This window comes from Trachemys scripta, chromosome 2 (assembly GCF_013100865.1).
Source record: "Trachemys scripta elegans isolate TJP31775 chromosome 2, CAS_Tse_1.0, whole genome shotgun sequence".
Lineage (NCBI taxonomy): Eukaryota > Metazoa > Chordata > Testudines > Emydidae > Trachemys > Trachemys scripta.
Genome location: NC_048299.1, coordinates 77962828 through 77987245, shown reverse-complemented (window position 1 = coordinate 77987245; position 24418 = coordinate 77962828). Strand labels below are relative to the sequence as shown.

Below are 24418 nucleotides of genomic sequence, written 5' to 3'. Positions count from 1 at the left end.
CTTAAGCTTTTTACATTTTATAGGCTCTGAATGTTAGTGCAGTACTAATTGCATACTTAAAATATATGCAAAATTGTAGACTGTGCAAAGTAAGCTAATTAAAATAAAAATTTCAGTGGAAGCCTAATATTGCGGGATCCACCATTTCTGCAATATCACGAATGAAGTAGGGCCTCAATTATTAGTTATTATTTGTATGCGGCAGTGCCTGGGAGCTCAAGTCTTGGACCAGGACACCATTGTGCTAGGTGCTGTCCAGACACAGAACAAAAAATGGTTCCTGCCCCAAAGAGTTTACAATCAAAGTATAAGACAAGAGGCAACAAGTGGATACAGGCAGATGGGGAAGCACAAAGAAACAAAGATACAATCCTAGTCAGCTTGATAGGCAGTAGTCTCAGCATATCAGCTGCGAAAACATTGCCAAGTTTTTTGTAGACACCATGGCAAAGGAAAGTTTTAAGGAGGGATTTGAAGGAGGAACAAAGCCCGTTCAAGCTTCATTTCCAACCAAATATTGTGTACTGGAGGTTCAGAGAAGCAGTGAAGAGTTTCAAATAAGCAACTTTGGGGTTCTAGTCTGAACTCAGGCTCTGAACTATGTTTTGAAGGTGCAGGGTTAAATCCTGCCTGGGCCAGAAGTCAGTTTGTTCCCATGAATAAAGCCCCTGAGACAGAACATTTGCAGGGGTGGGGGGGGCAGATTGTTTTGATGACAAACCCCCCGCTTCAGGGGGACAGCACAGCCTAAAAAGCATTTGTCACTGGCCAGAGAATGGTGAGGCCAGGGTAGTTGGGGAATACACAGATTCAGAACATCTCCTCAGCAGCCCTTTTGCATGGGTTTCCTATGGAGATGCTGGCAGATTTCAAAGCTGCCCTCTAACCCTGAAACCCTGATGGAGAGTAGACAGTAGCAACGTGGGCTGAAGTCCTCCTCCAGCACATGGGGCTAGCCTGGCACAGGGAGGTGAAACTTATACTGGACCTGGCCCGTGAAGTATTCTATAAATGCAAAGTATGGTTCATTATTCTGATGACTGGCTGTAATGGAAAGTGGATTTTGTGGGGTAAAAGGCAGTGGTACAAAATGTAGGCTCCTAAGACAAGGGGCCTTGCTGATGGTTCAGGACATTTGTTTATTACAATCGTTCTCTATGTAGTGAGCAATGAGGCCAAGGAGGACCCTTGTGTTTGATTGGGTCCACTGGAGAATGATTAGAGCTGTCAGCTTCTAGCAGCATTAAAACTTTAGCCCAGAGGTCATGAACCATTGCAGAGCCAAGAACTTGCAGGAGGGAGTAGCTGCCAGTGTGCCACTGTCGCTCAACACTGACAACATGGACAGTGGCTTAAAGCCACAATCCTTCAGTAAGCTGTTCGTTCATTCGTTCATTGAATAAAGAGCACAATTCCTAGCATGAAGGTATTAATGACAGCAAGACTAAACACTCTGTGAATTGATCAATGCTACTGTATCAATACAATAATATTAATTTTTTTCTTACTGGGACAGCTTCATGGACACACATCTTATTTTCAGTGGAGGTCCTGAGGTTCAGCAGTCATTCAGTCACACTTCAGTACCATACAGACAAACCGACAGAGGACAGTCACTAGACTATAGCAGATAACATTGAGCAGTCAGCAATTTCCATGCTGTTTTTGCTGAGATGCTTCTTAGAGTAGATGATCAAAGGTGATTTGTGGAAATGTGATTCACGAGTCAAAGGAGAAAACAGATTACAATCATGATTTATCTAGACAGTGACTGAAACTGTGCAGAGTGGTGAATTGCCCTTTGTTTTTGATAGAACAGTAGATGTTTTGATATTGTTAATAGTGTGTTTTCCACTTGTAAAAGGATTTATCACAAGTCACTCAGGAATGGGTTCCCTAAGGAATCCCAGAGGCATGGTACCTCATACATGAAATAGGGCCAACAGTGGTGTGGGGAAATATTTCCTCCCAGGGGAAGCACACCCCCACACATGCGATCTCAGGGAGAGAGATCTTTGGCTGTTAGATAGCAAGCAGGTTGCAGACCTGGTTTGAATCGGGTTAATTGGCCTATTCATGTAGCTAAGTTGATAAATTAGCTTGAACGATCTTTCTGTGGATGTCCCATTAAGCAGTTATTGTTTAAAAAATTTTGTTTTCTGCTTTTTTTGCTGTACCTTCAAATATATACACCGTTTTATCTAATCTGAACGAGATTTGACTGTTACACTTGGTATTAATGAAAAGAGTATTTGAGCTTCAAAATGCAACTATTTGTACCAGAAACCTGACTCTAAGATTTATGTGTATTCATCAATCTATTGTTGCCCCTTTTTGTCTGAGTGTTAGTCAATATTTGGGGCTTTGTAAAACTGTTTCCATTAGGAGGAGAAATTGATGAAACAACTTGTGAAGAAGGTGAGAGATACCTGTATTATTTTTATGAATATTACGGGACTCTGTTAGATGGTTAGGGTGTTGCTTGCCAAAGGTTAATGAGGGGTTCAAACAGTCTTAAGTGGTTTATCCATATTTGCAGAATCAAAGTCGAGTGGTTTAGACAGCCTGATCACTGGTGCTCAACTGACAGTACAGCGGTCAAAACCTTTGAAGTCTGGTCTCTAGAAGAGCATAGCAATCTCTCAGTTTTGGAGAGGGGAAGAAAATCTTAAAGAACTTGAGAACTGTTAAAAGAGCATCCCCAGAAGCAAAGAAAGAGGGGCAGGGTCCGTACATAAGCAGATGGAAACCTGAAGCAGGGGGGTACGTGGGATAAGTGGGACCTACCTACCTCGAGGGAAATGCTAAGCTTTAGGAAAGAAGTTACTCACCTTGTGCAGTAATGCTGGTTCTTTTAGATATCCCTATGGGTGCTCCACTGTAAGTATCCTTATAGGTGCTCTACTGTAGGTCTGTGCGCGCCTCCGTTCTGTCGATCAGAGAATTTCAATAGTAGTCCATCCCACCTGCACATGCACGGCTCCCCTCCAGCCAGGAGCCCAGCCGGCATGCCCAGGCATTCCCGCCTCAGTTCCTTCTCTACGGCAGAGTCAATAGTGGAACTCTGAAACAGAGGGGAGGTGGGTGGGTCATGGAGCATCCATAGGGACACACATCTTGAAGAACCATCATTACTGCACAGGGTGAGTAACTTCTTCGAGTAGTGTCCCTGTGAGTGCTTCACTGTAGGTGACTCCCGAGCAGCTCCCACTGCTGGAGGCTGGAACTTCAGAGTCGTGTCTGATATAGATAACAGTACTGAAGCCCCGAATTGAGAGTCTGAAGCCGAATCCCCCAGTATGACATAGTGATCTGCAAAGTTATGTGCAGATGCCCACCTAGATTGGAAAAGGCAATCGAGAAGGAAACTGACCTAGTGGAATGCATGTGTATTGAGGATGGGGGGGGGTTACCCCCACAATTGATAGCAGAGTTTAATACAGCCAGAGGCCCACTGGCAGAGTCACTGAGCTGAGATCGCTGCACCCTTCGATCTATCCACAATGGAGAGGAAGTGTCTTGGAGATTTTCTAAAGAACTCTGTCCTGTCCAAATAAAAGTCTCTTCTCTCATCTAGCATATGGAGGATGACCTCTCAATTATCCATACGAAGTTTTGGATAAAATGTTGGGAGCTGACTAAGTTGATTCATGTGAAATGTAGAAGTCACTTTTGAAGTGAACTCTGGATGTGGTCTGAGTGTGACCTTGCCAGGGAAGAACACAGTAAATGGGGAATGTGCCATCAAGGCAGCTATATTCCCTATCCTTCTGACAGAGGTAATGGCAATGAGGAATGCCATCTTCATGGAAAAGCAAATTAACAAACAAGTGGCCAAGGGTTCAAATAGTGGTCTAGTTAGGCCCTTTAACAGTAGGTTGAGTTGCGTAGTGGAAGCCCTGGGTCGTGGGAAGAGGTTTTCTTTAAGGAGCCTCTTCATAGTTGGGTGGGAGAAGATTGAATGGCCTTCCACCTGCTGGTGGAAGGTTGTGATTGATGTCAAGTGAACCTTCAGCGAGCTAACAGAGATACCCAGCTTCTTTAAGGATAACAGGTAGTCAAGGACCACCAGTAGGTTGGCTGAATCAGGGGTGACACCCATGGGCTGGCACCATATCTGGAATCTCTTCCATTTCTGTAGTTATGTGTGACAAGTAGCATCCTTTCTACTGTGCAATAGTACTTCTTGTACCTTCTCAGAACAAGATGCTGCTATGTGCTGGAACACATGAAGAAGCCTGGCTTTGAGATGCAGAACCTGGAGACTCGGGTGGAGGTGTGACCCTCGTTCTGTGACAGGAGGTAGGGCGTGATTGGCAGGGTCATCGGTGGACATAAAGCTATCTGTGACTGGGTACCACATCTGTCTGGGCCAGGTGGGGGCACGTCTGTCTGTGTCAGGTGGGGGCAATCAGAATGGTGCTTGCTTTTTCTCTTTTTATCTTCAAGAGGACCTTCAGCAATAGAGGGAACAGGGAAAGGCGTAAGGAAAGCCCTTGTCCCAAGGAAGGAGGAGAACGTCTCCCTTGGAGTGACATACAATCCCTGCTCTGGAGCAGTACCGCAGACATTTCTTTTTCTGGTAAGTAACAAATAAATCTATTACCTGTGTCCTCCATTGCCAGAATATGCCATGTAGAGTCGTCAGCTCTATTTCCCATTTATGGTTGAACGGGAATTTGCGGCTGAGACTGTCGGCTATGGTGTTGTGTACTCCTGGTAGGTAGACTGCTGATATTAGGATGTTGTGGGAGATGCACCAGTTCCATAATTTCCATGCTTCTGTGCACAAGAAATGAGACTTGGCACCTCCCTGCCAGTTTATATAGTACATGCAGGCCACGTTGTCCATCATGACCTTCGTATGTGTGTCTGATCAGTAGGAGGAAGTGAGCGCACGCATTTCGTACTGCTCAGAGCTCAAGCAGGTTGATGTGGAGGCATGTCTCTAATGGAGACTATTTGCCCTGCACTGTGCGACCATTGAGATGAGCTCCCCAACCCATGAGGGCTGCGTCAGTGGTCAGGGGAAGGGATGGGGAAGACTAAGCAAATGGGATCCCTGTGCAAACATTCACTGGGTCCTTTCACCAGTCTAAGGATTGTTTGACTCTAGAGGGCACCGATAGGAGCTTCTTTTTATTGTCTGTTTGGTCTGTACACTGAACCAAATCATGCTTGGAGGCATCTCATGTGTAACCTGGCATAAGCAATGACTGAAATACCCATGGCCATGTGCCCCAGAAGTTGAAGGCAATGACTAGCCAAGATTTGAGGGCTGGATTGTACTGTCTCTATCAACAATGAGAGACTGAGAAATCCATAATGTGGCAGGAGTGCCCTTGCCTGAATAGAGTTGAGGTTGGCGCCTATGAACTCTAGCCTTTGAACTGGTGTTGAGGTCCATTTTTGTTCGTTGATCTGTAGGTTCAGACTCAAAAACAGATGATGTGTGGCTTGAGTGTCTCGTTGGCCTCCATGAAGGATCATGCCCTGAGAAGGCAATTGTCCAGGTAAGGAAAAATCATGATATCTTGAGAGCGTAGGTGGGCCACCACTACCAAAAGGACCGTAGAGAATACCGTGGGGGCCAATGAAATGCCAAAATGGAGTATTCTGTACTGGTAGTGGTCCTGGCCCAGTGTGAATCTGAGGTAACACCTGTGCCTCAATATGATGGAGACGTGAAAGCATCTTGCAGGTTGAGGGCTGAGAATCAGGCTTCTTCTTCTAAAGTCGGGATGATTGTTGATAGAGTGACCATCTTTAATTTCTGTGTTTTCACATATCTGTTGAGCTTTCTGAGGTCCAGTGTGGGTCTCCAGCCTCCCATTTTCTTCAGTATCAGGAAGTAACAAGAGTTAAAACCTTTGCCCCTGAAATGTATGGGCACAGGATCTATAGCTCTTAAGAGATGAACCATCTCCTTGGTGTAATGTAGCAGATTTTCATGAGAAGGGTTCCTGAAGAGGGATGGGGAAGGGTGTTTGGGAGGTGGAAGGGAGGAGAAGTGGATGGCATATCAACTCCAGATGATTTCCAGCACCCACTTGTTGGAGGTTATCTGTTCCCAGGTGCTGTGGAATGGAGAAAGGCGGTCTCCAAAAGGAGGAGTGGGCTTTCCCAGAATGTGGTGACAAGAAGAGTGTTCTACGAGCACCTCAACCAACCCATTAAAACTGTCGCTTTGAAGTTGAGAGTTGAGACGAAGACTGTTGTGGCCCCGATTGTTTATGCTTAGAGAATCTGTATTTCTTTTTCTGCAGCTCGTACAATTTCTTCAATTGGTATTGAGATGTTTACTGTGCTGACCGGGACTTGAACTGTGGCTGAGGGCTATATTTCCTCTTGTAGGCTGGTGTGCATATCCCAGGGACCGAAGAGTCACCCAAGAATCATTTAACGTGTGAAGAGGCGCATTTGTCTTCTCGGTGAACAACTTCATTCCCTCAAAAGGGGAGGTCCTCTACTGTAGGTTGGACCTTCTTAGAGAAGCCAGACAAATGGAGCCAAGAGAACCTCCTAGAACCACAGCTGTGGAAACTGAGTGTGCTGCTGTGTCCAGTGTGTATTGGAGAGATTTTTTTGCCACCAGCTGTCCATGGCCTCATTAATGATAGCCATGAACTGGTCCTTGTAAGCATCTGGGAGTTGGTCAATAAAGGAATTTAACTTTGCATAGTTCTGATAGTCACACTTGGCCAACAAGGCCTGGTAATTTGCTACCTGGAACTGAAGGGTGGCTGAAGAATAGGCTGTCCTGCCAAACAGGTCCAAGCACTTCCCATCATGGTCATAGGGGGTGGATTTAAGTTGGCACTGGTGACCCCTAGATTTAACTGCATCCACAATGATGGAATTTGGAGACAGTTGGAAAACAAAAATTCTGTGCCCTTTACTGGCACTTAGTACTTTTTGTCCACCCATTTGCATGTTGGCGGGACAGATGCAGGGGTCTGCCATATGACCCTAGCAGGGTCCAGGAGCACCTTGTTAACTGGGAGGGACAATTTGGTAGAGGTTGAAGAGTGGAGAATGCCCACCAGTTTACAATGGGGTTCAGTTACTTCATGCAGCTGCACTTGCTGGGCTTCAGCGACTCTTTGGGCTAGGTCCTGGAATGATTTAAAATCATCCGCCAACGGGGGCGTGGGAAGGGGGCATCACCGCCTCAGTAGGTGATGAGCTGGAGAAACATCCCCTTTTTCTGCTTTTGTTTCCATTCCTTCCCCCAATAGCTCAGGAGGGTCCGACACCTTTGAAGGTGCTGGTGAAGGAGGGTGCCTCCTTGTCTGCCGATATACCTCGCCAGGGGGCTTGTTGCCACTGGGTTTTTCCAGAGGTCCCAGTACGGCCATTGTGGGTAGTGTGCTGGCAGCTGACACTATGGCTGCCCAAACCATGGAGGTTGAGGGCCGAGCTAGTATGCTTGGTGCCCATGGTGAGATTGCGACCCGTATGGTGGGTGGAACAAGCAGAACCCAAGTCCTCTCACTCCCAGAGTCTGAAGAGGAGAGAGGCGGGGCATGGCATAGGGATGCCATTGTGTCCACTACTCCCGGTGAGCTTGGTACTGGAGCCCCAGTAACGAGAAAGGGCGAGACCGATGCATCAGAGACTGAGAGATCTGATGCGCACCTGTAGTCTGTTGGTGCAGGTGGTACTGGTATTGGTGCCGATAGCTGTCAGTGCCGAGGGGTCCATTGGTGCCAGGCGCACCGAGGTTGGTGCCGGTGCCGACCACCTAGTCAATGTAGCCTTCCCTGGGGTGGAACATCTATGTTTCTCATGCCCCCACTGTACCGGAACTCCTCGCCCGTGAGCATCGGGTGTTTGGGTGGCTGACTGGCTTTGTTGGCTTGATACCATGCGTGCGCTGGGTACCGACTCTAGGCAGCTTTGGCGCCATCAGTACCAAAGATACTGAAGGAGCCACAGATTGTTTCCGGCTTGATCTGGGCTCGCTAGAGGGCCTCACAGACTTTTCTTAGAGGTCTTTAGTGAGTGGCTCATCTCTTTGGGATCACCTGCTTTCAACATAGAAGGTTGTGGTGATAATTCTCACACCGGGACTCCAGGGGTTGCAGGGCTGAGCCCATGAGCAGGAGTTTTTGCCTTAACTCTCTGTCCTTCCTGGACTTTGGTTTTAACTGCTGGCACCAATCACACTTTTGTGGATTGTACTTTCCCTGAGGCAGCGAATACACTGTGAATGTCCATCTCTTACTGGGATGGAATCTTTGCAGCTAAGACACTTTTTGAAGCCTGGGGAGCCAGGCATACCCTTGTCTAAGGGGGTCTCCCCACTAGGTTTGCAGGAGGTAAACCTTTTCTAGTATTTTCTTCTTTCCTTTTTCTCCTCCCCTCCTCCCCCCAGCACTGCCGGCTTAAAACAAATAAATAATAAAAGAAAAGAGGCTTCAAAAGAAGCAAAAATTTGCAAAACTAAAGGAGTTATTGATCTGTGAATGGCCAGTTCTTAGCTCCAGCTCTAGCCTAGGGTGGTTGACAAGGAACTGAGGAGGGAATGCCTGCACATGCTGGCTGGTCTCCTAGCTGGAGAAGAGCCATGCAGGTGTAGGCGGGATGGATTGTTATTGAAATTCTCTGATTGACAGTGTGGGGACACACATACACCTACAGCACCCGTAAGGGACGCTTACAGTGGAGCACCTATAGGGACACTACTCAAAGAAGAAGACAATATTCATGTAGGTCTTTTGTTGTTTTAACTCCTTTTCTCTGGTTGCTATGTTCCAATGGATAAATAAATAATGCTTTGTTCTGAGGCAGCTGTTCTGAGTCACACTGTATTTTCATACTGATCTTATCTCCTGAAGGGAGGTCTCAAACAGGTACCAAACCCAGTTGGTCCTGCTAAGGAAACATAATAGGTAAACAAGGCTGCTGAAAAGTCTGGAAGTGGGTTGAATCATGGGATTCCACCCTGAAAGAAGTGTAGTTGCTGGGACTATCATTTGAAATTGTACCGGGGGGTGGAGAGGGAGGTCAAAGGTATGGCTCACACTGAACTGTGACACAAGTCAGGTATACTCTTGGTAGAACCTTGTTTATTTATGAAGATTGTACACAATATAGCCGTCCTTTTCCTGCGCCACACAGCAGGGCCAGAAAACAGCAGCAGCAGCAGCGCGGCCTCTCCCACCCCATGGCGGGCTATGCTCCCCGCCTGCCCCTGCTGCTGTGGAGGCTGCCGCCACCCTGGGCTCAGGCCGCCCGGCTCCCACCGAGCAGCACCCGGTTCCCACTGCTCTCAGCCGGCAGGTGCAGGGCCCCAGCCAAGCCTGGCCCCTTGCGTCTCCTCCACGGCGGCGCCCCTGCCCGCATGATCTTGGGCGGCCGCGGCCGGGGAGCCTGAGAGGAGGAGTGGCGCCCGGGCAAGCGGGGGAGACTCCAAGGTGAAGAGGCTGCTGGCGTGGCCCAAGCGCTGGAGACTGACAGGTACCTGCCCCTAAGCAAGAGTGTAAAAAAAATTTTTGGGCACCGCTTTTTGGCGCCCCCAAATCTTGCTGCCCTAGGCGGCCGCCTAGTTCACCTAGTGGTTACACCGGCCCTGAATGTGCCCCAAGAGGCTCCATTGATCTGCTTCCTCTCAGAGTCCTTCTCATATCTGATTCTCTCAGCCTTCTCCAAGAAAGACTGCAAACTCAAACGTCTAGTTCCTGTCTTTACAATTAGGGAAACTCCTTAGCCCACATGGCTTATTGCTGTCCTGCCATGTACCTTGGGCAGCTCTTCCACTGTTTTCAGCTGTCTTTATTACATAAAGGAGGCTTAATGGTTCCTTCCATTGGGCCTGAAGGAGGGCTTGGCATACCCATTGACTAACAAGGTCTGTGTCTGTTTCAGGATCAAAGACTCATTTGCTGTCATTAGCAACTTCCTGCATAACACTATTGTAGCATTTTCTATAGTGCCCATTAGAAATGGTCAAAAAATGGGATGAAATTATCACAGAAGATTTAATTGAAAATTATGTGTCTTCCCCTCTCCTTCCCCAGCTGAATTTTGATGAAAAATTGGAAAACATTTTTTTAACCAGTTGTAGCGTGCATCAGCATAGTATCTAAATGTGCCAACTAAAGAATAAGAACACTCCTATGTGATCTGCATGTCCACTCAAAACTAACCAACACAGATGAAATTTGGAATATTGCATACTTATGATTAACTGTCATGAACTATGTACAGATGGTGGAAATTGGTAACTGGAAGAAATGGGAGAAACTGTCCTGCAAATGATTTAAAAAAAAAAATCAATATGCAAGAATCCCTGATCTTCAGTGGAACTTGCATTTGTGGCCTGGAAGGTCAGATATTTTCAGCAAGTCTTTTTAGATGTATTGTATAGTCAACTTTAGGCAATATCATTTACCCGAGAAAGATCTACTTGGAGATAAAAATGTAATTTTAACAGGAGTGTCATAAACTGCTATTTTTGGTGTAAAAAAAACAACAATACAAAAAAACCCAGAACCCCAACAGGAAACATCGCAGACGGATAAAACGATAAATATGTAGAGTCACTGCCGTCTTCAGACTTCCTTTGAAACGTAGGTGACAACACTCTCCACCACCATACAGCGTCTTCCAGTAAGTGACTATTTTCTCTTACTTCAAATTGGAAGAGGAACATATATGGAGGGTAGAACAAAATATAGGCTATCTTACGTCTCTTAAAAACCCACTGGTTCGAAAGATTATATTACTTCTGGAGGCATCCCCTAGCTCTAAAATGGAAATTATATCAGAACAGATAGGTTCTTTCAAATCTGTGTAAAATATTTCAACTTTGGTATCCCTTTTAAATATATTCTAATGTTGTTTTTTTAAATAACACTTTGAATCAAACAAATGTTTTGGATACAGATGTTTGATGGAGGTGTTTTTAATAACATCCTTCTAAACACCTTCATCTGATCATAGTGACCACAGTAATAGTTCAGATCTCAAAAGCCCCTGGTAGTAATGACTATGCTTGAGAGAGAGATTTTAAAGCCACAGAAATAACAGGGTACTAGAAAAAGCCCTGTTGAGTCATTTTGGTCTTTATAATGGGGGCAAATAAGCATGTTTATTGGAAATATGTATTTAAATCGATCACATAACAGGTGGTGGATTTTTTTGTTTTTGTTTTGTTGGGGTTTTTTTCCATGCTGAATGAGGCACAATTTAGTCTCACTCTGCTGGGAAACATGTAGTGATCATGTCAGGAAGTGGATGAGAATGACCAACCAGACTGTGTGGCCAAGGCACCCAGAAAATATGCCGATGCAGTGATTCAATCCTCAGTTTAAAGCTGCCCCGCCCTAGAATCACAGGGATGGGGGTCAGACCACAGGGGGTATATACTTTAAGAATACAGCTAATCCATCACTGGTATCAGTGGGTGAAAATTACACCCCTATATGCCAAAGGGTCAACTGAGTTCAGAGTATTCCTGACCAGAAAAATCATTGAGCATTTTCTGTTTCAGGGTAAGAACTATTTAAATAGCTGGATGGTGTTATTGTTCCTGGATCCCTGCTAGGGAGGAACTGAGCAACTGGCCAGATGTATTATGGTTCCCTCCACCCCACTTCTTTTGCTGAAGCAGGATAGCGGACTAGAAAAATAGAAGTTAGAGATCAAAAAGACCTATTAGACTTCCCCGTTCATGGATTTTCAAGGGGTCCCAGATGGTGGTGAGAAGTGGAGGTAATGGAGATGACTTACCCTGTTTTCTTGATAGGAGAGGTGAGATCCATGCACAGAAGGTCTATTCCATGCACAGAACAGAGTGATATGATCTGGCCCTGCATTTTTTCTTCCTTTTCCAGTTCATTAATATGTACCAGATCCCTCCATTGATCCCTGAGGACTACACTGCCATTGACCACTACTTAAAGCTTACAGTATTTCAATCATTTTCAGTCCATATCATTTGTTCCTATCCAAGCCAATTCGAATTCAAGTTTTAAGTAAGCTTCCAGACTTTTAAAATCCAAATATATCACATCTGCTTAATGCAGTACTTTTGTAAATCTGTCCCAAAAAACAATCACATTCATTTATAAACCTACAGTGCTCCTGGACAGTTCCATTATCCTCAAGATTTTCAATAACTCCCCACTGCCCCCTTAATATTTCTTTCATTATCTCACTAAGAATAGAGGTTACACTTGCCAGGATGGTTACTGCCAGGATCACTTTTTTTTTTTTAATTGGTACAGCTGGATCAATGGTCTGATGAAAGGTAGCAGTTCCAATATTTGAGACTATGTGCCTTGTGGATAACAGCTTAATTGAGTAAAAAGTACTATTTTTTTTAAAAGTATGCAACTTAAGAGCTATTGATTAAAATTCTATCATATATATTTGTGAAAATATATCAAGAATAAATCATAACTTTCTTTTCAATAATCAAGTTATTTATCCTTTTTCCTTTTATAAGTTGCCACCACATGGGAAAAGAAAGAACCACTGACTTATCTGAGTTTTAGTGGGTTGAATGGGCCAGATAGTCAGTTGGGTATTAAACATGATAGCTCTTCTGACTTCAGAGGAGTTACGCCAATTTATACCAGTCGAGGATCTGGCCCAGTATTTCAGGCATTGTTCTCTTCTGTAATGATAATGAAGTATTAACTTTTAAAACATCCACCTTTAATAACTTAATATTACATCACCAGCAGGTGGGAAACACATTAGTTAAGATTACAAAGTGGGTTTCTTTTTTTCACCTCCCTTTCTCAGTAGCTCATAAATTCCTCGGAAAAAGTGATTTGGGCCTGAAATTTTCCATGCTTGATCTCAGCCCCAAGGTGAATGTTTGGTTTTGTCAGATCAGCATATTCTCAGGCATGGGCTCTTTTTTGTGGTTGCCAGAGTCATTCTGGGTTCTCCCTGGGTAAAAATAAGCAGAAAGAAGAGAGTCTTTTTTCTTTCAGAGAACAAGAGCCGGAAAGGGCAGAGGGGACTTTCGGGTCTTCTTTCGACATTACAAAAGTCAAAATCACCAATTTTTAAAAAATTATTTAAAGATCACCATTGATTACCTCAGTTAATCCTTTCTTATCTGATTGATGATGTTAATTATCCAATTTATATGCAGAATCATGACTCATACTCCTCAGCAAAACTAACTAACTAGGAAATGCATGAACTTATGCCCCTTCTAAAGGCCAAATGCAATTCTCAGATCTTCTTAAAATCTCTTCTCCAATATTCTGTTCTCCCTATATGTGCAGATTACAGATGTCAATGGGGATCCAGCACATGGAGGGAAGCAAGAATAATTTGAGCCAAGATCTGCCAAGTGTATATGAGAAATTATGCCCTAATTCATATTTTTATTATATTATTAAGACCAGATTTTGAAACACACACTCATACATATGTGTGTGTGTGTGTGTGTGTGTGTTTCAAAATTTGGTGCAACTCTTCTTCCTCTTAAATCACTAGTAAAACTCCCATTGACTTAGATGGGAACAGAACTGGGCCAGTGATGAGCGCTTTTGACTATCCTATCCAAAAAACACAAAGTCATCAGAATTTAGAAAAACACAGCTTAATTGCAGAAAAGAGTTTTTAGACATTAAATATTTTAGGCTATAAAGAGGATCAGTGTTCTATCTTGTGGCATGTATAGAGAGAAATTCTTTAACTTAAAAATAATGCTCTGAGCCTTCAAAAGCAGAGACATTTCAGTTGAAAAATACCTTTCAAATGAGACTCTTTCCTTAGCCACATTAGGGTACTGTAATATTTGTAATGTGGCTACCTACAATACGTTATGTTGTCACATTATATCATTGAATATGTATACATTATTTTGCTTCAGCTCACAGGAAAAAAAAACTTTCTTCCTTGAGAGGGTATTGAAACATCAACTGGATCATCAATTGTGCCTGAAATAAGGCTTATCAGTTTGTTTCAATATATATTTGTCATGGTTTGTTGGCCATGATTTTATTTTGCTGATTATCATCCCCCTCCCCATTGTCCCAATATATCTGGATATGTAACAACTCTTTTATGAGGGGGGGTTATTATTAAATTTAAAAAATACATAATTTGAAAGGATAACAGAAATCATTGTATAAAAAGCCAATAACTCTTCAAGAAGTCACACAAGGATTCCCCACACTTCTCTAATGGCTGAAGACCCTTTTGACGTTGCTTTCTGGCCTCAACACACATCCAAAGCTTATGGGTAGCACCAGTTAATCATATGGTTTGTTTGTTATTATTTAAATAATAGATGCCTTTGAACCAATCCAGAAGATCAAATCATTCCAGGTTGAATTCTACTAATCTTATGTTAACTTATATTTAGAAATACTTTGCTGCATGAGTATGCTCATTGAAATCTGCCATTTGAGTTTCAAGAGAGCATCTGACAATGGCTTTACAATTGACTTGAAAAAGTTTTAGTCATCCACTCAGGAAGAAGAAACAATGTCAAGTGACCAATCACATGGCAGGAATAATTGTCCTGCACTGTTTACAAACACCATAGGCTGCAAATTGTTTGGGCCAAAACTTTCTAGTGTGAATAATGAATACATTTGCAGAAAATCAGTCACAAATGTTTCATGAACCGAGAAGAGAGCTAAATTCACACTGAATATTACTCTCAGTGGGGGCCAGATTTTTCTATTCTTAGTCATGTGGAGTAGGATCTCACTTCGTGAATAGTTCTACTGTTTGTGCTGTGTGATGGGTCACCAAAACTAGACGCTATTGTTTCTGCTTTCTAAATGGACGCCTAAAACTTTTGAGCAGGGGAAAAACAAATGGCAAATAATGAATAATGCAGTTCTGGGGTGAAAAAATATTCATGTTAAAACCTCTTAAACCATCAGAATTTGCAAACATCTGAATATTCACAAATTAATAATATGATCCCATGAAAAATAGCAGCAGAGTTTATTTGGGAATCTGTTGGGATTTATTTGTTATTATTATTTGTGTCCTGGTTGTGGCCACAGCATGCCATGTCCACACACATAGCAAGACAGGCCGCCTGCCTTGTAGAGCTCACAATCTAACCAGCTCTGGAAGAAGTGATTACCAGAGCCCTGCGCGGATACAATATTGTATCCACATCCGACCCACCATCCGTAAAAATCATCTGCGGATATCCGCCTCTGCGGATGCAGATACCCGCGGATATAAAGCAAATATCCGTGGATTTGCAGGGCTCTAGTGATACCTATAGCATGGGTGTAGCTGGGATTTGACGGACAGGTGGCCATTTATGTGAAAACTGTGGATATGGTTGAAAACTATACATTAAAATCAGGATAAGGAAGAGATGTCCCCCATCAAAGCTCAAATGGTAGATGAAAGGGGTTTTCTTTCCCTGAATTCAAGATGGTACAGTCCATTGTCACAATCAGTGTTGGGGAGGAAGGGGGATCTGAGTGACACTTTCTAACAGGGGTTGACACTCTTGTGCTGAGGTATGTCATCATCAAACACAGTAGGACTCAAACCCTAATTTTAGAGAAGGGCCTACACCAGGGGTCGGCACGTTTGGCACGCGGCTCGCCAGGGTAAGCACCCTAGCGGTCCGGGCCAGTTTATTTACCTGCTGACGCGGCAGGTTCGGCCAATCGTGGCCCCCACTGGCCGCGGTTCACCATCCTGGGCAATGGGGGCGGTGGGAAGCCGCGGCCAGCACATCCCTCGCCCACGCCGCTTCCGGCCGCCCCCATTGGCCTGGGACGGCAAACCGCGACCAGTGGGGGCCGTGATTGGCTGAACCTGCCACATCAACAGGTAAATAAACTGGGCCGGCCAGCTAGGGTGCTTACCCTGGCGAGCTGCATGCCAAACGTTGCCGACCCCTGGCCTACACCAAAGTCCTGATCCAAACTACTCTGAAATTTGAGGCATTTGAAATATTAAACCTCTCAGTCCCAGTCAGTGTAAATCTGTGCTAAAAATGATGCATCTACTTTCAGGACATGCAGGTTCAACAGCTATTCTGTCTGGAGCAAACAGTGTTCAGATTATACCACACCACAAAGATAATGTGATTTCTATCAGACAAATAAATATATGTTGGTTTTCACCACAACAATTATTTCTTTGCTTTTAGATAACAGCTTAGTAACATTGTCCCTTCCTCTAAATATGTTATAATAATTGTTTTACTTGTTGAGAAAATAATTTCGGATGTGTGTAATTACAGGTAGCCTTTAAAAAGAAGACTACATGGAGCTTCCAGAATGTTATTACCCAGACCTTAACCTCACATGCAACGATTACAATGAAAATGAACATTTTCTCCAGGCCAGCAAAATCTTTCTGCCCTGTATGTATGCATTAGCTTTCGCCTTTGGGCTGATAGGAAATTCTTTGGTCCTTATCATATACATTTTCTGTGAGAAACTGAAGACATTGACGGATGTATTTTTAGTGAGCTTGGCTACAGCAGACTTGCTTTTCCTTTCCACCTTGCCATTCTGGGCATATTCTGCTGCTCATGAGTGGATTTTTGGCTCCTTGATGTGTAAAATTATACGGGGCCTGTATACTTTGAATCTGTACACTTCAATGTTAACGCTCACTTGTATAACTATTGACAGGTTTATTGCTATTGCCCAAGCCACAAAAGCCCACATGTGTCAAGCCAAAAGAATGGTTTGGGGGAAAGTCATCTGCATGTTAGTTTGGGTGATTTCACTAGCATTTGCAATGCCACAATTTAAATACAGTAGACAATCGAACTACGATAAGTCAGTCTGTCATGCAATATATCCTTCACATCTCATAGAGTTGGTTTTTAAAGTACTCCAAATGACCCTTGGATTCTTTATCCCCATGCTAACCATGATTATCTGCTACTCAATAATTATCAAAACTTTATTTCATGCCAGGAATTTCCAAAAGCACAAATCCTTAAAAATAATAATTTCTATAGTAGTGGTGTTCATTCTTACTCAGTTACCCTACAATTTATTGATACTCATACGCAATATACATGTGGAATTCAACCTGGACTACAATTTCGACTCTGCGGTGGTCATAACAGAAGCAATTGCTTATCTCCATGGCTGTCTCAACCCCGTTCTGTATTTCTTTATTGGGGTGAAGTTCAGGAAGAACTTCCAGAAAATCATTAAGAACATCAGATGTGTTAAGCGCCAAGGTATCGTGAAGCAATGGCAAACCACTGAAGAGGAGGGCTCAAAAACTTGTACTGCCTCACCCAATGTAGAAGCAACAAGCATGTATCCATTATAAAAAATGCAGAGAGGGTCTCAGCTTTGTTAATTGTACTCACGCTCCTGAAAGGGCTTATGTAACAGTCACATTAGACTGATATAGTACAAGCAGGCTCCGTGTAAGCTTCCCAACACATTCAATGCATCTCAGTCCTGACATTGTAGCACTCCTGCTATTCCTGAGCAAAGACTGGTAACTGGGTGAAACTCTGCAATAGTTTTATGATGGGCATACATAAAGGGTTAAGGATGAGATCATCAAACTCTTTCCTGTGTTATCTAAGTCTGGGTTTGAACTCAGGGTTGCAGCGATGGAAAGCTAGTGTATCGGCCCTCTGCACAAGTTAGCCTCCCAGGAGGGATGTTTGTAAGCAGAAAAGACATTTAAGAGCTTTGTTTTAAAGAGGCTAAGAGAAGAGTTGTAGTTTGTTGTGACTTCTAACCTGACTTTTTATATTAAAATGTAATTTGTTTAAATGCTCAATCTTCCCATTGTGGTTTCATGTGATTCTTTTTTTGTTTTTGTCTGTTTTCCCTTTCTTTGATCCCTCCGAGTCCCAGTCTGCCTTTAAAGGCAGAGTGAGATGTCTGTGGTCACAGCAGAATAATAAATAATCTGTCTTCAAACAAATATCAAGTCTCTCTAACAAAAAAACTCGAAGCGTAAAACACTTGATTCTGCCACACACAACAGTACATATCACCCCATAACAGTGCCAGCGTAGCCAGTTTGGCTGGTCCCACTTCCTACATAGAAATATTGGACTCCACAGACTGGATCAGATCCATGATCCATTTAGTTGAGTATCCTGTCTCCAACAGCAGCGGGGTTCCAGAGGAAGGCCCAATAAACCCTATAGAGGGCAGATGTGGGATAATCTGTTCCCATGAAGGTCTCCTCCTAATATACACCCTGAAGCATGAGGTTTTAAACCTTTCCAGTACTCTTTTAGTGTTACCCGGGGTTCTTTCAGTTTCAAGCAAGAGGTTCCTTCTGATGATTGATTAACCAGGTGTGGGTTTTTCCAGAGTCTGCAGCTCTGAGACCCCAATAGACATTCCTGCTCTTTTAAAATGCATGTACCAGCAACTTCAACACAATTCTTATCAGGAAGGACGTGGGGTCAAGCTGCCCCTTCCGTGGCACCCCAAAACCCCCTCCCCTCCTGCCTTGGTCAAGCTGAGTTTGCTGAATGACCAATTTACAGCTTGCTGACTAGGTTGCTTTTTAACAAAAAGCCATAGTGGTTTTAGGCACTTTACTGGTTTGCCAAAGTCTCCCCGTACATTAGCATTAACTGTTGTAACTCTAGACAGTCTTGCGATCCATATAAACATCCCGTCCTTCCTCCTAAGTCTCTGTGCATCCCAGAATGCACTTCCCTACCATGTTACCGATGCCCTACTTTGTGTATGTACCCTATGCTCTATTCCCTATGAGACAGCTGCTCAGATTTTCCCAGAATGCAGTGAGAAAACAGCGATACAAACTAAGTTAGGGAGCGTGGAGGGTGCAGATATATGGTTGTGTTTTGAATAAAGCAGCTATGTGGGCACAAGTCAGTCATGGTTGTGTAATCAGGTGAGGAAAAATTGTCATGAATTGGTTAAAAAGAAGTTATAATGGTAGGATAGACATGGCCTTACAATGATCGCTGTCTTAACCACAAATGCCAGTGTCAAAGAGGTGTTAACAAACAAATAGGTTTCTATGTTTCATTGTCTGTTTCTCAGCCGCTTTTACAGGATGTCTGTTATTTACTTCTTCAGCCCTACCAACAACTTTTCTATAAAAAAAAGAAAATGTTTAAAGTAGAAAAATAAAACCATGAATAAAGATGCACAACAAATTGTTAAATTATAACATATGCCTGGAGTGCTTAAATAATATAATCCCTGACTAACTTTTACTTGGCTATACACTCCGTAAACAGAACAATCAACAGTTTATCTTATTATTAATAGCCTATAATGTTTTCGCAAACAAAACAATATCTAAAGACACAGGGCCTTACTCTGTTCCCACTTATCCCAGGTTTACATTGATTTAATTCCTGATTCATACCAAGAACAAAATCAGGCCTTTCAAAAGAGTGACTACAGTTCTGTCAGCAATGAAGTCTGCTGTCCTTTTTAATTGAATTACAAACAGACATTTGCTGAAGATAATATTGGGGAAAAAAATGCCTACATGGCTTTGATTACACTATGAAAATTCATAAGCAATTTTTTGCAGTGGTGTAGTTTCCCAGATACTACCAATGTGAGATGGTGACAAAACGTTTTTAACCACTACATCACCTAACCCTACCTGATCCTATCACTGCAGTACTTTACTTATGATATCTACCATATGCTAAAGGGAAAATCAAACTTAACACAAGATGTGTACCCAGTTGACTCGAATATAGTGCTGAACTCCAACCCACCTTCACTGTAGACACACTATATAAACTGTCACATATCAAAAATTTTAAAAGTTAGAAAAGAAAACAAAGAAAAACAAATAAACAAAAAGAAAACACAAATGAACAAAACCTGAGCTGCTAGGGGCAGGCAGAATATTAAACTTATGATGATTTTTCACTTAAGATTTCAATGGAGTTACTCCAGATTCATAATGAGAGCAGAATATAACACCAAGGGGGGGGAAGGTGTAGGAGAAAGATTCACAACCAGAGTAAGGCTGTGGCAGTATCACCACCTTCCCCCTCCCTAGGTTGCTCTGCTGGAGTAAGGAAGCTTTAAAATCTAGCCTGGTTTGCACACAGCGTTGTCTGCAGAGGCTGCCTAGGAAAGATGCTGAATCAGCATCTCTCACAGCCAACCTGGCTCAACCTTCGGCTGGGTCGGCTTCCCCTCCCCCCACAGCTGCACTGGCTAGTTCCAGGTCACTGGCAGAACAGAGGTGACGGATGGTGTGGATTGTTTCCAGCAGGAACCTAGGGCATGGTTCTGGCCCAATATTGTATTTATTTGGATGTGACTATTGGACCAAAAACCCATACATGAAGACAAATAAAAACACAGTCCTTAACATTCTGCCTATCCTTGTGGGGATTTCCTTTGCTGCAGGATGAATTCTGGTGATATTTAGCACATAATTCATCATCATCATCATGATAATAATGTATTTGTTTTGCAGTGGCACCTAAAGACCTCATTCAGAGATCAAGCCCCACTGCTCTAGGCACTATGCACACATATCATTAAAAGACAGGCCCTGCCTGAGAATGATTCTGCAACTAGATGCATGTGAGTGGATCCCTGCCCTCTGCAGAACTCCCCTGACTTTGCAAGGGTCTGTCTGCAGTTAGGATTGAGACCTGAATAGCTGTCTTTCACATGACAAGGGAGATTTTCAGGCATCCATTCATTGTACAGGAGAAAGCTGTCACTCAAGTAAAGACATCTTGCATAATAGCAAAAGGAAATACATAAAGCTACTGGTTAAGCAAATTATTTCTCATCTATATGCTTTGGTATTTCCAGTGTGAAAATTCATTTCTAAAGCTACTTGCAACGCTGCCCAACTCTATCAGGTCCCATACAGCACTACAGAAGAGGCATACACCCATCAGGCCAGTAAAATATTGAGGGACTGATTTTCCACAGTTACACTGGTTTTACATCACTGTGATTCCCCAGATGAAAGTGACATCACACATTGTGTAATGAAGTGGAGAATCAGGCCCTTATTTGTCTTTCTATATTAAACTAAATACCTTAAAAGTGAATCCAGCCCTGAGGTGGATTGGTGCTAACTCCATTGATTTCAATGGAGTTTCACTAGGGATGAATTTGGCCTTTGTTTTCTTTGGGTGAAATAGCGTGTTCATCTTTTAGGACCTTGCAAACACTTAGGGTTTGCCTGCACCAGGGTTTTTAACCTCAAGATAACTGATTGCCCATAAAGTCTAGGGAGCTAACATATTGGTAAAGGCTAGTGTGGACCCTCCACAAAGAAATGTTTGTACCACGACATAAGATTTTGTGGTCCATTTTAGGCTGAGCTCAATTCTGGATCAAATATTTGGGGAATGTCCACACCTGCTTTTACAAGCCAGTTAACTAAAGGTATAAACGCTGCTGAGTAGGAACTGTCTTTATTCTTTGTATCATACAGCACAGTGTGAAACAATTAACAAATGTTGCCACTAAACAAATAATAAATAAAAAATAATGGGGATTGTTCATCTTTATGCATTTGAGGAACAGAGTTTTTAAATGAAGATAAAATAATATATAGATGATATCAGAACTAATTATTTTAGGGGATTGCAACAGAATCTCAGCATAATGAGACAGTGTTTGAAATATATGTACGTTTCCAAGACACTCTATGAGACAGTATTTCACCACCTACAGTTTCAATCCATTTTGAAATGTCACTAATGTTTGACCGCCTTGTCACAGTTCTTTTTGATGGTTACCCCAGCGACATAAAATTTGTTAGTGGTTAAAAATGAAAATCTTTGGTATATTATTTCTGCTCTTTTCTATCTGATAGTCTGCTGATAAACAGCTTGGGCCAGATTCCCAGCTGGTATAAATCAACACAACTCTACTGAAGTCAGTGAAGTGGTACAGATTTACACCAGCTAAAGATTTGGCCTTTCCTGCCTCAAAACCCCCATATTTATTTGCTCTGTGGGTTTATGTTTGCTGAGCTGTGCTGCAAAGGCCTGACTGTGACACCTACATTTCTGGTGCACGTATCTCACTCACCACAGAGGTAGCTCTGAAATCTCTAGCGCTGTAAAAGGCAGTGCTGTCTGTGCATGTTCTAGTATCTTTTCTGAGCACAAAACCACAGAATAATTAAAACATTCACATATGACCCACAGGTAGCAAAATGCATTATATCTGACTAACATTTAGTACCCGTCCTTGCAGGCAATACATAGGTGGAGCTGATCAGCAGATCTTATATATATAATTAGAGCTAGTCCTGGGTACCTACAGAACCCACGGCCAAGAAGGACCTCCAGTTTGTAGGAGAACCTCAAATTTCACATGGGACCATGTGGTCTATAAATACTTCTGTGTGCTGATCTGTGCTAAAAGCAGGCTGAAGTTCAGCTTGTTTTCTGCTGGTTTACACTGGAAGAAGGGCCATTAGCCAGGCTCTTTCTCAATACCCACATGAAGGAAGGGGACAAAGGGGAGATCTTTGTCTCCCTCTCTATCCCAGTTATACGTAGGAGGGGAGATCTACCATCCTTGTCTATTGACCTCATAAAGGGTGACTAAGCAGAGGTAAGGGGCTAGAGTAAACAGAGAGAGGAGAGACTGAAATAACCCTGAGCTCAAGGGATAACCACCCTGTGGCCCTTTAAGATCATGATACTAAAGAATCAAGGACAATACATAAATGGTTCTGACTAGCCTATGGAAAGCGATAAAGTAGAAGACTATTTTCCAGTTTTCTTATCAATAAACTGTGAACGATGGAGATAGAATAACAACACTGTCACAGGGTATGCAGAATTCTAATGATATATCCAGATGCCTTCAATAATGGTCTTACAGTTTTGGTGGCTTCCTCAGCAAGAGGCTGACAGAAAGATGACCAGAGAGCCCGATCCTAACCTCACAGCTCATGTGCTCTCTCTCACTGTTGTGTTCCCAAGGGCTCACATTTTGCATCACTGGCCTCCCTCGGCTAACAGGAGTGAAAGCTGCTGGGTTCCTAATTCAAGATGCCTTACAATCCTATTTTGCTGAATCATGATGAAGGTCATCATATGACTTTGGGAAAACTTGCATCACCTCACTTTTCCCATTTGTAAAACGATGACAATGCCAACGCACAGGTGAGTTGCAAGGCTTAATTCACGCATATCTGTAAATGCTTCAAGGTCCTTTGAGACATTGCAGGCACATAGATGCTATGGTGGTGGGTAATTAAATAGCATAGTATATTAGCAAAATAGCATAGTATACCAGCTGAGAAACAAAAGCCAGAATTTAAACATAGTTTGTTCCAGATAAGTAAGCATGTATAGTCTACCTTAGACACACGTAGCAAGGAAGTGTGGTTTACACAGGGACTAATTATACAATAGGGGGCAAAACAATCTAGATCTGTTTTTTGAACCACAGACTTGTTACTTTGGGGCTGCTTTTAACCTGGCATTGAGAACATTTGTCACTACAATTTTTCTTCCCTGATAGTAAGGAACAACATGTGGGTAAAGGGTTACAGTAATATACATTTTTTTTCTTTTGAAATATATAAAAATAAAAATTAGACTTCAAAATTTTGTCAGGAAGAAATATTAGCGAACAGACAGCCTATACCATTGTATACATTTATTTTTGGGGTAAAATATATTTTACTTTGGATATTGTTCTTAATATTCAAATGACAAACAAAATGAAACTTTTAATTGATTTAGAAATAGGCATAAAATATATTAATGCAACATTAAGTTTGTAAATTAAAAGAAACAATCTATCAATTCCTCTCTACTGCTGATTTATGCGGGAGTAGATGGAACAAGTGACTGAAATCTACACTATGATGTGTGTGCTTCCACTTTCTCTTGGGGAAAAAAAAAGGTGTGGGGGATTTAGCTATATAACTGTTGTTCCTTTGTTTTCTGGGTATTGTATCTTTATAACTCTACAGACTCTGCTGTCTGCAGAGACAGGCAGCCATTTTATGTTCAGTTCAATAAAGCTTGTCATAAGAGAAACATTTGACTTTGCTATGGGTTTTCCCCTGTATTGTTCTCTTAATCTAAAATGAAGTTCAATATGACTGAGAGTATCTGTTTTCTCTTTATGGACAGGAAAAACATAAAATGAGGCTCCAGTTTTAAATTAAACAGTGTTTTACTCACAGATCTGTGTCACTCTGGTCCAGAGACTCTACTTCAGCTTGACTTTCGTTATGGACAGAGTCAGATTCCTGCACTTGGCACAGTTCCTCATCTGTGATTATATCAAACACTGCATCATCTGGTGGTTTGGAGGTTTCATTTGTAACTGTGCCATAAAAGTACATCAAAAGAAACGCAGTCATAACGTAACAGGCAGCATCAGTGTTTTTATTTTTTAAACGGAGCTTATATACCTGGACCATTATTCTGCCTATACAGTAGTTTTCACATACTGCAAGTGCTAGAGGGTCTCTCCAGGGTGACTCACTTGCATTAAAATATACATGGCTATTT

The 24418-nt window shown here is 42.6% G+C and overlaps 2 protein-coding genes across 6 annotated transcripts in view; one reads left to right on the top strand and one right to left on the bottom strand.

Annotated features, from left to right (window-relative positions):
* The window catches only part of FYCO1 (FYVE and coiled-coil domain autophagy adaptor 1), a 78468-nt gene that overhangs the window by 10901 nt on the left and 43149 nt on the right, over nt 1-24418 (bottom strand). For 3 of the 5 annotated variants that reach the window (XM_034760956.1, XM_034760958.1, XM_034760957.1), the window contains exon 14: nt 24086-24230. In XM_034760956.1, the coding sequence (XP_034616847.1) occupies nt 24086-24230 (145 nt within the window). The remainder of the gene's footprint in view (nt 1-24085; nt 24231-24418) is intronic. The other 2 variants (XM_034760959.1, XM_034760960.1) reach the window with 1 other exon arrangement.
* CXCR6 (C-X-C motif chemokine receptor 6) lies at nt 10544-17721 on the top strand. The gene is made up of 2 exons (XM_034760962.1): nt 10544-10614; nt 16202-17721. Exon 2 carries the CDS (start codon nt 16225-16227, stop codon nt 17254-17256), a length of 1032 nt encoding a protein of 343 aa, XP_034616853.1. The 5' UTR covers nt 10544-10614; nt 16202-16224; the 3' UTR covers nt 17257-17721.

Excerpts from the sequence above, each read along its gene's own strand:
- CXCR6 (XM_034760962.1), top strand. The coding sequence starts at position 16,225 with ATGGAGCTTCCAGAATGTTATTACCCAGACCTTAACCTCACATGCAAC.